The sequence below is a fragment of the Canis aureus genome, chromosome 29 (genome assembly GCF_053574225.1).
Source record: "Canis aureus isolate CA01 chromosome 29, VMU_Caureus_v.1.0, whole genome shotgun sequence".
Classification (NCBI taxonomy): domain Eukaryota; kingdom Metazoa; phylum Chordata; class Mammalia; order Carnivora; family Canidae; genus Canis; species Canis aureus.
Genome location: NC_135639.1, coordinates 172,865 through 190,769, shown reverse-complemented (window position 1 = coordinate 190,769; position 17,905 = coordinate 172,865). Strand labels below are relative to the sequence as shown.

At 52.9% G+C, this 17,905-nt stretch overlaps 1 protein-coding gene across 1 annotated transcript; it reads right to left on the bottom strand.

Moving 5' to 3' along the window:
• Positions 1 to 756: 756 nt before the first annotated feature.
• LOC144300740 (olfactory receptor 226-like) lies at positions 757 to 1,713 on the bottom strand. Its single transcript, XM_077877005.1, has one exon. The coding sequence runs from the start codon at positions 1,711 to 1,713 to the stop codon at positions 757 to 759; it is 957 nt and encodes a 318-aa protein (XP_077733131.1).
• Between the last annotated feature and the right edge of the window lie 16,192 nt (positions 1,714 to 17,905).

Here is a 17,905-nt window from a genome sequence, read left to right as displayed (position 1 = left end):
GTGTCCCCGCCGTCCCCCGGCTGGGTTGGGGTGCGCCCTGAAGCCCTGGTGCCCATCATCTCAGGAGAGCAGGCGCAGGCCCCTCTGGGGAGCCCTTGCCCATCCAGGTCCCCACTGGTGACAACGCGGGTGTGGGAGCCGGGTCCACGGAGCTCGAACAGACGGCTGGAGGGGGCTGGAGGGGCTGGGGGTGCGGGTCCCTGGCAGCAGCACCCCAGTGTCTGGGGCCCTGTGGAGCGGCGATGCTCCCCTGAAGAGCCGGGGTGCTGGTGGCAGGCGGGCAGTTCCATGGTCCACGTGGGAACATCCCCCATGCCCGGCGGGGGTCGTGGTGCTGCAGCCGACCAGGCCATGGGGTCTGCTAGACGGGAGGCGGGGGTTGGCGCTGCCTGGGGCCTCAGCAAGGAGGTGGGGCCAGGCCTGCGTCCTGGCCACCCTGCGCCCACCAGGGGTCGGGGAGCGGGTGTTCCCTCCTGCAGCCACGGGGGTGTGGGCCCCCTGGAGGCGGCGGCAGCGAAGTGGCCCAGGATGAGACCCTGTGTGGTGCCCCGGAGGGCAGGGGGCGGGGGCTCCACACGGGGTGCCGCTCCAGGCACCGGGGGCCGTGAGCCGGGTCGGAGTGGTCACCCTGCGTGCTGTCCCGGGCACGTCCCGCTCAGGTGTGCGCCAGGGACGGCGCCTCGGGCCCTCACCTCGGGGCCACTCAGGACGGAAGCTGGGTCCGGCGCGGCCCAGGGGCGGGGGCCGGGGAGGCCCCTAAGACCGGGCACCCAGGGCCCAGGCCGCCCTCCCGGCCGCCTTGCGCAGCGCATCCTTCACCTCCCGGTTCCGCAGGCAGTAGATGATGGGGTTGAGCAGCGGCGTGAGCACCGTGTAGACCACGGACACCAGCTTGTTGAAGTCGAAGGAGTAGATGGCGCGGGGCCGGGCGTAGATGAAGAGCGAGGCCGAGTAGAAGACGAGCACCACGGCCAGGTGCGCGGCGCAGGTGGAGAAGGCCTTGCGGCGGCCGGCGGCAGAGCGGGCGCGCAGCACGGCGCTCACGATGGCGCCGTAGGACAGCACGGTGAGCAGCAGCGGGCCCAGCAGCACCAGCAGCGCCAGGAGGAAGTCCACGAGCTCGGCCCGCGACATGTCGGAGCACGCCAGGTTCAGCAGCGGGGACACGTCGCAGAAGAAGTGGTTCATGACGTTGGGGCCGCAGTAGCCCAGGCGCGAGATGAAGAAGACCTTCCCCAGCGACACGCTGAAGCCCGAGAGCCACGAGCCGGCGGCCAGCAGGCGGCAGAGGCGGCCGCTCATGACGACCGGGTAGCGCAGCGGGCGGCAGATGGCCACGTAGCGGTCGTAGGCCATGACGCCCAGGAGCGCGCACTCGGTGCAGGCCAGCGCCAGGAAGAAGTACAGCTGCGCCATGCAGCCCGCGAACGAGATGCGCCGGAAGCGCGGCGCCGCCAGGCCCAGCAGCATCTTGGGCTCCGTGACCGACACGTACCACAGCTCCAGGAAGGACAGGTGGCCCAGGAAGACGTACATGGGCTTGTGCAGCGCGGGGCTGACGCGGATCACCGCCACGATGAGCGCGTTCTCCGTGACCGTGAGCGCGTAGGCCAGCGAGAAGAGCGCCAGCAGGCCCGCGTGGAAGCCCGCCGGGCCCGGGAAGCCCACCAGGATGAACTCCGTCACCTCGGAGCCGTTGTCCGGGGCGCACATGGCGGCACCTGGGGGCGGAGGCAGCGGCTGGGGTGCCGGCCGGGGTGTGGGAGCCGCTGCCCCGTCCCCGTCCGCCTCCCCCAGCCTGGCCCCCGGGAGCGCCTGCGTCCTCTCGTTCCCCGGGTGCCGGGTGGGAGGTGGGGACGTGGAGGGGAGGGGGCCTTGCGGGGCACACGAGGACGCCTCACATGCCCAGCCCGGGCTGCACAGGGTCAGGGAGGCTGTGGCCACCGTCTCCCAGGTTGGGTTGGCGTCTCGTGGGTCTGGGGGTGAGGGAGCGGCCTGGGGGGACGGGGAAGGGCTGCGCCCTGAGCGGGGCTCCTGGTCTTGTCCTCGAGGTGACCGCCTGCTGGTGACCTGCTGACGTGCATGGCCCCAGGAGGGCAGGGGCCACGCGGGTCACGGCCACCCACGGGGCACCTGCTCCCTGGGAGGATTCGGGGTCCGGGAGGTGCAGGGACACAGGAGGCCCACCCTGGTCACCCCAGCCAGGTCCTAGGGCTGAGGCCCCTCCACGGGCCCTGGGGGTCCAGCCTCCACCCCACCCCACACGCAGCTGCCATCTGGTTGTGCGCTGAGGCAGCCACAGGGTGCAGGGGGCCTCGGTGACCCCAGCCCCTGCAGCGCCGCCACGAGGACTGTGGTCAGAGGGCCCACAGGGCCGCTCCCCCAAACAGAAGTTGGCTCCTGTCACCCCGCCTTGCGCACGGCCCTGGGTCCCCCCTGGGGCTCCCCACAATGTGGCTGAGCCCCGTCCCGGGGCCCCCGCAGGCCGCGGCTGTGTGCACGTCTCCTAAACCCGTTGTAAAGGCAGCGAAGTCCGTCCCGGGGTTGGGGTCACAGCTCCTTACCTGCACCCCGAGCCTCACGGCCTGAGCAGACCCGTGTGGACGTGGAGGGCACGGGCGGGGGCTCGCAGGAGGAACCCCCAGCCGGCTGCTCGGGCTCTTCTGCATCCCGCCCCACGGGCCTCGGGGGCTGAGCTCGGCCAAGCGGTGTGGGGGGGCCGCCTGCCCTGGTGCAGGAGGTGCCCGGGCCCAGCTGCCCCCCCCACCCTTTCTGGAGGCCCCTGAGCCCAGACCCCGGCAGGGTGGCTGCCCCGGCCCTGGGCCCGCTCCTGTCCCTTGTCGGCCTCCTGCCTCCTTGGGAGACTCGGGACTCCCCGGCCTCAGCCCTGCACGCCGCCCAGGGCCCGCCTCACGCAGGAACACGCGGTTTTCACCCTGCGAAGATTTCACGGGGCCGTGGAGCCCAGAGCCCGGGGGGGGGAGGAGGCGGCTGCAGATGGACCCCCCCCTCCGCTGCCTGTGATGGGACGACGGGACGCCCGCCCTCTCAGTGCCTCACGCCCCTTGGCCACCCCGCGGCGACGTTGCCAACCCACTCGAGGGGCTGTGCAGCCCGGTGGGTGCTGCTGGCCGTGCGGCCGGAGGGGGCCCGGTCGGACCTCGCTGGGGTCAGCGCCCTGAAGCAGGGACCCGGTAACAGCACCTGTGGGGGTGACCGCGGGACTGTCCGCTCCAATGTGCCCCTGTGAGCCACGGGACACGGAACCAAGCTCCACCTGGTCCAAGGTTGTCTCCGGGCGGAGTGTGACCGCGCTGGGTGGCTGGGGGGACGGGATTTCCTCGGGAGCCCGCGCCCCACGGACACGAGCAGACAGATGGGACGGCCCCGGCTCCACGGTGACGCTCCCACACCTGTGTCCCGAGCTTTGCCGGGTGCAGAGTCACGTCCCCTGCCCCGCATGCGGATCCTGCCCACGCCGCCGGCCCTGGTGGTGCTCAGCAGCCATGGACCCTGACCCACCGGCCCCGATGCGAGTTCCCACGTGGACTCCAGGCACCTGCATGTCCGCGTGCCCCCAGCGCGCACACACACACACACACACACACACACACACACACACGCAGGCACCCTGCACTCTCTGCCGGCCCCGGGACAGTTGCCAACCCCCTGTCAAGCCTCAGGAGCTGCACGCTGTGTCGCAGAGACGCCTGCACTATCAGCTCCTGACGCGGAGCTGAGCCCCCAAACCACAGAACCCGGCCCCTCGCGGGACGGACACGTGCAGCAGCAGGTCCCAGACAAGCCTGCGGCCCTCGTCCCACGTGGTGCACGCAGGACACCCCCCACCAGGGGCTCACACGGGCCCAGGCGGACGCGGGCGCAAGCACCCGTCGGCTCCCACCTGTGCAGACGCAGCCCCCCCCTGCCCCCCCCGGCTCTCAAGCCCCAGCCCTGGGCCCTCACCTGCGGAGGGCTCCGCCGCTGCTCCCTGGCCTCTCCGCAGAACCCGGGGCCACCAGGGCGGGGACTTAGCGGACGTGGTTCAGTTCCTGGCCCTCAGCGCCGACGGGGGTGACCGTGGGCTCCGAGGGCCGCGTCCTGCCCTCGGCGGCGGCCCCCTGAATGCCCCTAGCCCCAGCGGCCGCATGACCGGGGCCCCCCAGGGCCAGGACAGAGCTTGGAAAATAGAAAACCAGAGGATCCTGTGTGCTAAGGTCCCGCCAGGGATGCCGAAGGCCACCGCTGCCTCCTCCCTGCCCACCTTGCCCAGGAGCAGGCGTCCGGCTTGGGGGAAACACGAGGGGCCCCGCCTGCTCGGGGGGCCCGGGTCAGCCCCGGAGCCCACACCCTGCCCGGCCGCCCGTGGGTTCTTAGGGGCAGCCGTGCGGCGAGCTCACCTCCGTGCCGGCAGCTCCTCCGTGGGCAGAGCTCAGGCGGGAGGGGAGGCAGGGCAGTAGCTGTGCGGTGGCCGGGGAGTGAGCTCCTGCCCCCACCGCCGTCCCAGGGGCTGTCCCACGGCACCCGCAGCTCTGCCCGGGGAGCCCCTCGGGCCCCTGCTCGGGGACGCACCGCCCCAGGGACCCGCCGCCTCGGCCAGCGTGGAAACATGTCCCTCTCCGCCGTCCTCGTGGGCACACGGCAGCTGTGACCCGGTGGGGGGACGTGGGTACAGGCGGCACCCCTACCCTGCCGCAGCTGCTTGGGGTCACAGAGGGGCCCCGGGAGCAATGTGCACCCCCACCCCCGAGCAGCACTGCGGGCTAGACCCTGCTCTCCCGAGTGGGCTTCACGCTGCATCCCTCAGGCCTGGGCTGAGGCCCTGGTCCTGCCCGTGGCCACCCACCTCCCTATGTCCAGCGGGTCCCCGCGGGGCCACACGAGGTGGACAGAGAAGCCCCTTCGCCGGCCGTGAAGAGGCCCGGGAGGTGAGAGGAAGGTGTCCAGGACCCCACATGGGGTGACGGGCTCCCCTGCCTCGTGGGGTCCACTGTCTGCCCACTTGTGCTGTCGGTCCCTGTGCCGTCAGGGAAGGAGCCCTGTGGCCCTGGGCACAGCCCACCAGCCTCCCAGACGCGAGGTCCTGGCCCCCTGGACCCGGATGTCCGGGGCGCCCGGGTGGGCACAGGTCGCCCGTGTTCCTGGGCCCCAGGGTCATTCTGCGGCCGTCGTGGTGACTCGTTCACACTCAGCTGAGCTGGGCTCTGGCCTCTGGGTCCTGCCCCCAGCGGTCAGGGTCCTGGGGGGCTGCAGGGAACAGGCTGGGGTGGCGGGTGCTCGGGCCAGCAGGTGCCGGAACCAGGTAGACTTGGAGTAGGGACAGCATCCAGGGAGAGAGGGCCAGGGGCGGCCGGGGAAGGGGCGCGGGCCCCGGGTGCAATCGGCAGGCTTGGGGGGCAGGGTGGTCAGGGGCTGCTTCTGGATGTAGATTTAGGGACAGGGGCTGTCGGGGCATGGACGTGAGTCCGGCCCCCCCTCCCCGGGCCTCACTGCGGGGGGCATGTGGGCTCCGTGGGCCGCGAGGCTGGGCCTCACCCCTCCCCCACCTTCAGGAGCCTGGCACCACGGCCCCCCGCCGGCGGCTCCCGAAGGCCCTGTCCCCCCCCCATGGACCGTGTCCCCCCCAGGCTATGGCCTCCTGCCCAGGGCTGCTGGGCTCCTGCTGGGTTGCTGATTGCCGCGGGGGGTTGGAGATTTTCTTCAGGGGAGCCTCACATCCAGGGTGGGGCCTCTGCCCTGACTGCAGGATGCGAAGATCTGGGTCTTTCCTGCCCAATCCTCGGGTCACCCGCGACCCCCGGCCCACCTCAGGGGTGCCCAGCACCTGCCCCGCCCCGCCCCCCAGAGTCAGCATCCACCCCGTCCCTGCAGGGTCCCCTGGCTGTCCCCAGCCTCCCCCAGGCAGGCTTCCTCTCGGACCAGAGCCGAGGGGCAGAGCCTCAGGGGCTCGCCCTCCTGCTCCCCCCGCACAGGCCTCACCTCTAGCCGCGGGCCTGGGGGCTCCCCTGCTGCCCCCCCTCCCTGCCGCTGGGGCTCCACCCCTTTCCTCCTTTCCTGGCTAAGCAGGGACACTGGCCGCAGCCTCCTGTCCCCGAGATGGAGGCGAGGAAGGTCCAGCCCCGGGGCCGCACCTGCACCCTCCCCCCGCCCCCCCTCCCGTGGCAGCCCGGGGCGCACTCACCCCACGACCCCTGCAGGCTCCTGCCGCCTGTGCCAGGCCTGCGGGGAGTGGAGTCCCCTCCTGGCCAAGCTCTTCTGTCCCCGCGGCTGGTGGCGCTGAGACCTGCACAGGCCCGACCTGCTGACCGCCGCCGCCCAGGCGGGTCCCCGTGAATTTTAGAGTCGCTTTGTTAGGTCAGGGCTCCCCTCTTCAGTGGTTAATTTGGGGAAATGTTATGTCTTTGCAAGACCGAGGCTGCTGACCCATGAACTCGGCGTATTTTTCTTCCTTCCTTAGACTTTGCTGAGGTCCCTGCGTGGAGCCTGCCTCTCCCTCTGCCTGGGTCTCTGCCTCTCTCTGTGTGTCTCGCGAATAAATAAATAAGATCTTAAAAACCGCGCAGCATTATTGAGGTACAAATGACGACAGTGAATGACACATGCTGGGGGTGTACGGCCCGGGGGGCTTCGGCCCCTGCATGCACCCCGACACCCTTACGGGGTGAGCAGGATGTGCGTTTCCGAGCCCCCGAGGCCTCCTCCTTCCTGCCCCTCCCACGTCCCCCTCTCCGCGGCCACTGACCTGCTTTCCGCCACCACAGGTTCGTGTGCATGTCCTAGAAACGTGTGCGTGCGGCGCGGTGAGGACGGCGCGGGCACGCGGGGAGCCCTCGGCGAGCTGCCCGAGCTCCTGCCTGGACCCTGTGCCCCTGCCTGCGCCAGCTCGGGGGTGGCCACCGGCTCGTCCAGGGATGCCCTTGGGGGGCACGGGGTGGTTTACGGCGGTTCCAGACCGTGGCCCGCAGCGCCGTTCAGATCCCACCGGTTGTGCACGTCCTCACTCGTGTGTCCGCGTGACTCTCGGTGTCATCATGCGTGCACCCTCAGGTGAGCACCGTGGGGATCTCAGGTCTCCCTGGTGCCGCCCTGCAGTCCCCCCTCTGGCCCACACCCCTACCCCAGGCTCTCTGCTCTTAACTCAGAAACATCGTACACGTGGGCCCATGCAGCACGGGCCCTTTTGAGGTGCCTTTACGTCCAGCCGACTTTCCTTGGGGTTCACCCAACTTGGGGGCCAACAGCTATGCCATGTTTCGCGGCTCTGGGGTCGATGCCTGACACTGCAGTGGCCGCGTCAGGTGGCAAGTCTGCTTGGCAGGTCGGAGGGAAAGGCCGTGTGTCCTGCCACCGGCCACGCAGGAGTGACTTAGTTTCTTGACTTCTTGCCGGCACCCGAGGTGACCACTAATTTTTATTTTTATTTTTTTAAAGTTTCTTTTTTTTTTTTAATTTATTTGTGATAGAGAGAGAGGTAGAGACACAGGAGGAGGGAGCAGCAGGCTCCATGCCGGGAGCCTGACGTGGGACTCGGTTCCGGGACTCCAGGATCGCGCCCTGGGCCGAAGGCAGGCGCCAAACCGCTGAGCCACCCAGGGATCCCCCTGACCACTAATTTTTAAAAGAGCTGTTCTGGTGGTTCCGTGGTGATACTTGTTTTGTTTTCAGTTTGCACGTACTTAACGGCTAACGAAGCGGAGCATCTTCTCATGTCCTCATATGACCCGTCTGTATGTGCTCTTTGGTGAAATGACTACACGTTCCTGTTTTCTAATTGAATATTTTTTCATGTTGAGTCTTTAGAGTTTAAAAAAAAATACTTGAATGCAAGTCTTGCGTCGAATATGTGATTTGGAAATATTTTCTCCTAGTGTATAAGTATTTTCACGATACTCTCGCAAAGCCACGATTTTAAATTTTTACAAGGTCCGCTTTAACTTTTTGTAGAATTTTGCTTTTGATGTCAAATTAAGAATGTCAAATTTTTTTCTAGAGGTTTTATAGTTAGGCCCATCATTTAAAAAAATATTTTATTTATTCATGAGAGACAGAGAGAGAGGCAGAGACACAGGCAGAGGGAGAAGCAGGCTCTCGGGGAGGGAGCCCAACGTGGGACTCCATCCTGGACCCCCAAGATCACGCCCTGAGCAGAAGGGAGATGCTCAATCGCTGAGCTCCCCAGGGCCCCCCATTATTATTTTTGAATCAGTTTTTGTGTAAGAGCTGAGGGTTAGGTTGAGTTCATTTCTTTGAAGAAATTATAAATTATATTGATTTTTTTTTTATTGAGGGCTCCATCTGTTCATTGTTAGTGTAGAAATGCATCTGATTTTTGTGTTTAATCTTCTGTCCTAAGATCTTATTGAATCCACTTTTTACTTCTTGGACTTTTCTTTTTGTAGACTTCTTGGAATTTTGTGCATGAATAATTATGTCATCTGTAAATAGAGATATTTGTTATTTCTTTCTTTCTGATATGTATACTTTTAGTTCTTTCTCTTGCCTTGCTGGGCTGGCTGGAACTTCCCGGGCTATGTTGAGTGCGGGTGGTAGGAGTGGGCCTCCCCGCACTATTCCCGATCATAGGGGAGGATCATAGGGGAGGATAGCCTTTCATCAGAAAGGATGATGTTAATTGCAGAGGATTTTGGTACATTCCTAGTTTTCTGAGGGTTTTTTATTAATCCTGAAAGGGGTGTGAATTTTGTCAAATGCTTTTTCTGTGCATTTAATATGATCATAAGATTTGTTCTCTTTTGCCTATTGATGGGATGAATGACAAGGATCGATTTTTTTAAGGTTTTATTTGTTTATTTATTCATGAGAGACACACACAGAGAGAGAGGCAGAGACACAGGCGGAGGGAGAAGCAGGCTCCACGCAGGGAGCCCGATGTGGGACTCGATCCCGGGTCCCCAGGATCACACCCGGGGCTGAAGGCAGCGCTAAACCGCTGAGCCGCCCGGGCAGCCCAGGATGATCGATTTTCAATATTGAACCAGTCTTGCATGCCTGGAATAAATCCACTTAGTTATAGTGCATTAATTTTTTTATATATTGGTTTATGTTTGATGAAGTTTTGTTGAGGATCCTGCATCTGAAGTCATGAGAGATATTGGTCTGTGGTTTTCATTTGCAGTGCTCTCTTTGTCTGGTTATAGTTTCAGGATAATTCTTGTCTTATAAAGTGAGTTAGGAAGGATTCCATCTCCTTTTATTTTTAGAAGAGATTGTGTGAAATTGGTGTATTCTTTTTTAAATATCTGGTAAAAATTCTCTAGTGGAAACATCTTGGCCTAGAAATTTCTTTTTTTTGGGAATTTTTAGACCTTATTTTTTAGAACAGTTTTAGATTTGCACAAAAATAGAGAAGCTAGTACAGACACCCCACACACACTTTATTATCCTTAACATCTTACATTAATATGGTACATTTGCTACAATTAATGAACCAATATTGACATATTACTATAAACAAAAGTTCATAGTTTATTCGTATTTCCTTAGTTTTTATCTAATGTCCTTTCCCGGTCTTAGGATCCCATATAGGGCACCATGTTACATTAAGTTGGCGTGTCTCCTGAGGTTCCTCTTGGCCATGGTGGTTTCTCATCCTTTTCTTGGTTTTGGTGACCTTGACAGTTTTAAAGAGTATGCTCGGGGATTTTGTAAGATCCCCTTTTATCCCCACAGGAATTTCTATGATCTTCCCATTAGATCATAGTTACAGGTTTTTTGGAGGCAGATCACAGAGGTGAAGTACCATTTTCATCCCATATGATCAAGGGTACACATATCAAGATGGTGTAAAAAAAAAAAAAAAAAGATGGTGTAGGATTGTTGGTGTTGACCTTGATCACGTGGCTGAATTGTGTTTGTCAAGTTTTTTTCCATTTATCTCTCCTTTCTATACTTCACTCTTTGAGGAAGACATTAGGCCCACACCTAAGGAGCGGGAGTTTATGCACTCCTTCCTTGAAAGCAGAGTATGTAAACAAATCACTTGGAATTCTTCTGCATGGGGAGTGTGTCCCTTCTCTCCCTTTATTCAGTCATTCCTATGTCAGGATGACTCATGGATCTGCATTTTACCCTTTGGGTTATAAGCCAATATTGACTGATGGATTGATCATTGTGCAAATTGTTCCAGCTTTGGTCTTTGGGACTCCTTCAGTCAGGCCCTATGCACCTTTTGCATACCTCATCATCAGTGTTCTCAATTTTCTCTTATGGTTTGTTTTTGATCACTTCTTTACTTTCTGACATTACAAGATGCTCCAGACCCACCTTACATGTTTCCAACCCCAGTCTTAGAATCAGCCACTTCTCCCAGGAGTCCTGGTTCCTTTTACTGAAGATGATGCTAGACACCAAGATCTGGGCACTGGGTGTGCTCATTGCTACTGGGGCACTACTGCTTCCAGGCCTTCTCAGTTGGCAGAACAAAGAAACACATGTGTGTACGTGCACATCTATGCACACATCTGTGTAGAAATATACACACATGTAACATTTCCGTATGCAGCCATCTGTACCCATGTTAAGCTGAACACAAGATCTTACTGACATCTCCACCTCTTATCCACCCTGCGTGTGTCCTTTAGCCTCCTGCCCTTGTTGGTCTGTAAATGTCAGTTGTAACCGTGAGAACTCTGGATTCAGAAGCATTTTGCTTGTGAAAACTTAGTTTCTTTTCTAGTTTTAGTTATCTCTTTCATCAGGCTGAGTTTCAGTAGTTTGTGGTTTTCAGGGAATTGGTCCATCTCTTTGAAGCCATCAATTTTATGAGTTTAGAGTTGTCTATACAAAATACAGCATCCATTTCTGATCAAAACTCTTCAGAGTGTAGGGATAGAGGGAACATTCCTCAGCGTCTTCAAAGCCATCTACAAAAAGCCCACAGAAAATATCACTCTCAATGGGGAAACACTGGGAGCCTTTCCCCTCAGATCAGGAACAAGACAGGGATGTCCACTCTCACCACTGCTATTCAACATAGTACTAGAAGTCCTAGCCTCAGCAATCAGACAACAAAAAGAAATAAAAAGCATTCAAATTGGCAAAGAAGTCAAACTCTCCCTCTTCACAGATGACATGATACTGTACATAGAAAACCCAAAAGCCTCCACCCTAAGATTGCTAGAACTCATACAGCAATTCTGCAGTTATCTCTTTCATCAGGCTGAGTTTCAGTAGTTTGTGGTTTTCAGGGATACAAAAATCCCTGGCAGGATACAAAATCAATGCCCAGAAGCCAGTGGCATTTCTATACACTAACAATGAGACTGAAGAAAGAGAAATTAAGGAGTCAATCCCATTTACAATTGCACCCAAAAGCATAAGATACCTAGGAATGAACCTAACCAAAGAGGTAAAGATCTATACCCTAAAAACTACAGAACACTTCTAAAAGAAATTGAGGAAGACACAAAGAGATGGAAAAATATTCCATGCTCATGGATTAGAAGAATTTATTTATTTATTTATTTATTTATTATTTATTTGTGATAGGCACACAGTGAGAGAGAGAGGCAGAGACACAGGCAGAAGGAGAAGCAGGCTCCATGCACCGGGAGCCCGACGTGGGATTCGATCCCGGGTCTCCAGGATCGCGCCCTGGGCCAAAGGCAGGTGCTAAACCGCTGCGCCACCCAGGGATCCCCTAGAAGAATTTATATTGTGAAAATGTCATTGTTATCCAGGGCAATTTACACATTCAAAGCAATCCCTATCAAAATACTGTGGACTTTCTTCAGAGAGTTGGAACAAATCACCTTAAGATTTGTGTGGAATCAGAGAAGACCCCGAATAGCCAGGGGAATATTAAAAAAGAAAACCAGAGTGGGGGCATCACAATGCCAGATTTCAGGTTGTACTACAAAGCTGTGGTCATCAAGACAGTGTGGTCCTGGCACAAAAACAGACACATAGATCAACGCAACAGAATAGAGAACCCAGAAGTGAACCCTGAACTTTATGGTCAACTAATATTCGACAAAGCAGGAAAGACTATCCACTGGAAGAAAGACAGTCTCTTCAATAAATGGTGCTGGGAAAATTGGACATCCACATGCAGAAGAATGAAACTAGATCACTCTCTTGCACCATACACAAAGATAAACTCAAAATGGATGAAAGATCTAAATGTGAGACAAGATTCCATCAAAATCCTAGAGGAGAACACAGGCAACACCCTTTTTGAACTCGGCCACAGTAACTTCTTGCAAGATACATCCATGAAGGCAAGAGAAACAAAAGCAAAAATGAACTATTGGGACTTCATCAAGATAAGAAGCTTCTGCACAGCAAAGGAAACAGTCAACAGAACTCAAAGACAACCCACAGAATGGGAGAGGATATTTGCAAATGATGTATCAGATGAAGGGCTGGTATCCAAGATCTATAAAGAACTTATTAAACTCAACAGCAGAGAAACAAACAATCCCATCCTGAAATGGGCAAGAGACATGAACAATCATTTCTCCAGAGAAGACCCTCACATGGCCAACAAGCACATGGGAACATGCTCTGCATCACTGGCCATCAGGGAAATACAGATCAAACCCACACTGAGATCCCACCTCACACCAGTGAGAATGGGGAAAATTAGCAAGACGGGAAACCACACATGTTGGAGAGGATGTGGGGAAAGGGGAGCCTCCTGCACTGCTGGTGGGAATGTGAACTGGTGCAGCCACTCTGGAAAACTGTGTGGAGGTTCCTCAAAGAGTTAGAAATAGACCTGCCCTACGACCCAGCAATTGCACTGCTGGGGATTTACCCCAAAGATACAGATGCAGTGAAATGCTGGGACACCTGTACCCCAATGTTTCTAGCAGCAATGTCCACAACAGCCAAACTGTGGAAGGAGCCTCAGTGTCCGACAGATGATGGATAAAGAAGCTGTGGTCTGTGTATACACTGGAATATTCCTCAGCCATTAGAAACGACAAAAACCCACCATTTGCTTTGACGTGGATGGAACTGGAGGGTGTGATGCTGAGTGAAGTAAGTCAATCAGAGAAGGACAAACATTATATGTTCTCATTCATTTGGGGAATATAAAAAATAGTGAAAGAGATGAAAGGCGAAAGGAGGGAAAATGAGTGGGAAATACCAGTGAGGGTGATGGAACATGAGAGACTCCTAACTCTGGGAAAAGAACAAGGGTTAGTGGAAGGAGAGGTGGGCAGGGGGTGGGGTGACTGGGTGGTGGGCAGTGAGGGGGGCACCGGACAGGATGAGCATTGGGTGTTATGCTATATGTTGGCAAATTGAACTCAATAAAAAAAAATAAAAAAATAAAGTTGTCTATAGGATTTCCCTCTTATCCCTTTATTTTTTTTTTAAGATTTTATTTATTTATTAATGAGAGACCTGAGAGGCAGAAAGACATACAGAGGGAGAAGCAGGCTTCCACTGGGGAGCCTGATGTGGGACTCGATCCCAGGACCCCAGGATCATGCCCTGGGCCAAAGGCAGATGCTCGACCTTGGAGCCATCCAGGTGCCCCTCCCTGTTATCCTTCTAGTGGCTGTTGGGTGTTCAAGATATCACTTTTTCTATTCTAGGTATTGATTTGGGTCATTTTTAACTTTTGTCGTTCTTGCTAGAGTTTTGTTAATTTTATTTTTCTTTCCAAAAAACCAGCTTTTTGTTTTATTAATTTTTAAAAATTGTTTTCCTGTTTTTGACTTCATCAATTTCTGATTTTATCTTTATTATTTCTTTCTTTATGCATACTTTGGCTTTATTTAGATTTTTGAGATGGCAGTTTAGCTTATAGGTTTGAGATCTTTCCTGTTATGTAAGTATTAAGCACTAAGAACTTCCCTCTTAGCATTACTTTAGCTGCACCCCACAAATATTGACATGTAGTTTTCATTTTCATTCACTTCTTTGTGTTTTTAAAATTTCCTTTGAGACTTCATCATTGGTCCATGGATTATTTTGAAGTACGTTTAATTTTCAAGTGTTTGCAGATTTTTCTGTTGTCTTCCTGTTAATGAATTCTTGTTTGGTTCTATTATGGTCAGAAAACATATTCTGTATGATTTAAATTCTTTTAAGTTTGTTAAGGTTTGTTTTATGACCTAGGACATAGTCAATTTTGGTGAATGTCCGGTGGGTGTGAAACAAATGTGTATTCCTCTGCTGTTGTGTGAGTGTTCTGCAAATGTGGATTCGATCCTGTTGGTTAATGGTGTTCAGTTCTTCCAGACCTTGTGGATTTTCTCTCCAGTAATTCTGTCAATTGCTGTGAGTGGCATCTTGAAGTCTCTAATCAGAATTGTGGATTTGTCTATTTCTTTTTTCAGTTTTATCCATTTTTGCTTCATATATTTTGAACTTCTGTAGTTTGGTGCATACACATTTAGGATTGTTCTTTGTGGTGGGTTCATCCTTTTTATTATTATGTAACGTTCCCCACTCTTCCTAGTAATTTTCTTTTATCTGGAATCTTTCTCTGATAGCAATATAGCCACTCCCACTTTTATTGATTAATGCTCACATAAAATATCTTTTTTAAAAAAACAGCATATAGGGATCCCTGGGTGGCGCAGCGGTTTGGCGCCTGCCTTTGGCCCAGGGCGCGATCCTGGAGACCCGGGATCGAATCCCACGTCGGGCTCCCGGTGCGTGGAGCCTGCTTCTCCCTCTGCCTGTGTCTCTGCCTCTTTCTCTCTCTCTGTGTGACTATCATAAAAAAAAACAAAAAAAAACAAAAAAAAAAAACAGCATATATTTGGATCATTTTAAAAAATTCACTTTGTCAACATCTGTCTTCTAATTTGTATATTTAGAAGATTTACATTTAAATTATTATTAGTGTGTTAGGGCTTATATCTGCCATTTGCATTTTGGTTTCTGTTTGTTCCCCCTGTTTCTCATGTATCTGTTTTTTTTTTTCCTTCTCTCCCTCTGAGTTATGTTAACAGCTTTCTGTTTTGATGTATTTATAGTGTTTTTGAGTTTTGTATAATTTTCTTATTGGTTACCTTATATATAACATATACAAGATTATACTATATAATACTATATTATATATGTTATGTATATAACAGTTAACAATTTCATATATATAAACAATTATATGTATGTATATATACTTATATACTAAAGCCTTCTGGTGTTGCCATTATACCACTTCAAGTGAAATATAGAAACCTTACTTATATTTAGTTTGTTTTTTTTTTTTTTACCCTTCCACCTTAAACACAGAACCATCTGGAATTATCCTCTGTACGCACTGAGCACCACTTCGGGTAGTGTTATAACATAAAATGTGATCAAAGAAATTCACAAAGTGAAGGATAGTCTATTATGGTCCCTCTACTTTTAACCATTTCACTGTTCCTCTTTCCTTTCTGAAAGTCCCAGGTTTTTATCATTTGCTTTCTGTTTGGAGGGTTTTCTTTAGCCATATGTAACAGTATGTCTGCTAGCAAGAAGTTCTCTTGTTTTCCTTCATTTGAGGATGTCTTTATTCCCCTAATTTCTGCAGGATGGTTTCACAGATGTAGAATGCAGGCTTAACACTCCTCTCTTTCAGCACTTAAAAACTGGTCTCCTGTTACCTGCTGGCCTCCATTTCAGATGAGAAATTTGTTGTTATTCAAATTGGTTTTCCTTTATAGATAATGTGTCATTTTTCTTTGGCTGCTTTTAGTTTTTTTTTTTTTAAATCTTTGGTTTTCAGAATTTTAATTATTATATGGTTTGGTGTGAATTTCTTTGGATTTTCCCTGTTTGGAATTTACTCAGATTCCTGTATCTGTAAGTTTATGTCTTGGTAAGTTTGCAGCCATTGTTTCTTCACATTCTTTTCTCTCCTTTCCTTTCCAGATCTTCAGTGATGGAAATATTAGCTCTTTTCTTATTGTCCCAGAGGCCTCTGAGGCAGTATTAATTTTTTGTCTATTTTTTCTCTGCTGTTTACATTATGTAAATTCTATATATTTGTCTTCAATTTGACTGATGCTAACCTCTGGCATTTCCATTCTACTCTTGAGTCCATTTAGTGAGGGTTTTTTTAAGGTTTTATTTATTTATTTGAAAGAGAGTAGGGGGAGGGACAGAGGGAGAAGCAGAAGCAGACTCCCTGCTGAGCAGGAAGCCGATGTGGGACTCAATCCCCAACCCTGAGATCATGACCTGAGCTGAAGGCAGATGCTTAACAGACTGAGCCACCCAGGTGTCCCTATTTAGTGAGTTTTAAAAAAACTTCAGCTATTATATTTTTAATTCTATAATTTCCATTTGGTTCTTTAAAAGAATAACAGCTTTGGGTAGCCCAGGTGGCTCAGTGGTTTAACACCGCCTTCAGCCCGGGGTGTGATCCTGGAGACCCGGGATCGAGTCCCACGTCAGGCTCCCTGCATGGAGCCTGCTTCTGCCTCTGCCTGTGCCTCTGCCTCTCTCTCTGTGTCTCTCATGAATAAATAAATAAAATCTTAAAAAAAAGAATAACAGCTTTATTGAGAATATAATTCATACACCAAATGTATCCTTTAAAAGTGTATCACCGAGTAGTTTTTAGTATACTCAGAATTATACAACAATCACCACTGGCTGATTTCAGAACATTTTCATCTCTCTTGAAGGAAACCCCATACCTATTAGCAGTCGCTTCCAATTTTCTCCTCCTTCCAGCTCCTGGCAACCCCTGATTCACTTTCTCTGTCTATGGATTTGCCCAATCAGGATATTTTATATAAGTGGAGTCACACAGGTGGTCTCTTGTGTCTGACAGCCCTCACTTAGCACGATGCTGTCACGGTTCATTCCACTGTTGCAGGTGTCAGAGCCTCTGTCCCTTCAGTGGCTGAATATCGTTCTGTGCTGTGGATAGACCAAATTTTGTTTATCCTTTCATCAACTGATGTACATCTAGTTTGTTTCTGTTTTTTTTTATTATGAACATTGCTGCTATGAACGTTTATGTACTGGTTTTCGTGTGGACATAATAATTTCTCTTTGATACGTAACTAGGAGTGGAATTGCCGGGTCGCAGAGTACCTCTATGTCTAACACTGAATAACTGCCGAACTGTCTTCCAAAGTGACTGCACCATTTTCCAATGAATGTTCCAGTTTTTCCACATCCTCACCAGTAATTCATTTTTATAACTTCTATTTCTTTGCTGAGATTGTCTATTTTTTTCCATTTGTTTCAAAAGAGTTTGCAATATATTGTGGAAGCATTTTTATGACGGGTATTTAAAAATCCTTGCCAGATCAACTTCATCTTGTGTCAGTTCATTGCATTTGATCATCTGTTGTTTTCCTGATTTTTCAGATGATGCGTGATTTTCACTCGTATTCTGGACTGTGATGTAAGACACTCTTGCAGTCACCCTGTTTAGGTTCAGCGTGTAGGTTCTACCTTTTTGTGGCTTTAGTTCCAATGACAGTTTTTTTTTTTTTAAAGATTTTATTTATTTATTCATGATAGTCACACAGAGAGAGACAGAGAGGCAGAGACACAGGCAGAGGGAGAAGCAGGCTCCATGCAGGGAGCCCGACGTGGGATTCGATCCCGGGTCTCCAGGATCGCACCCGGGCCAAAGGCAGGCGCCAAACTGCTGTGCCACCCAGGGATCCCCCAATGACAGTTTTTAGGGGCCTTTCAAGGCTGCCCTGGCCTGTCTCATTTTTCTGGTGCTGTGGGGCTTCCACTCAGTCCCCGCTGGTCCCCAGAAGTCTGGTGTCACTGTGTCACTGTCTGTGGTGGGGAGCCAAAGCCTCTGGGGCTGGGTGGAGGGCTTTGTTGCTGCTGTGGCTGTGGGCAGACTGGCCCACCTGCCTGACTGTGGGGTCTGAGTCAAGCTACCCTGTCAGCAGTTACCAGTGTGGGAGGAAACCCACAGCCTGGGCCCCTCCCTGATATCTGGCAAAGCTCAGGGCTG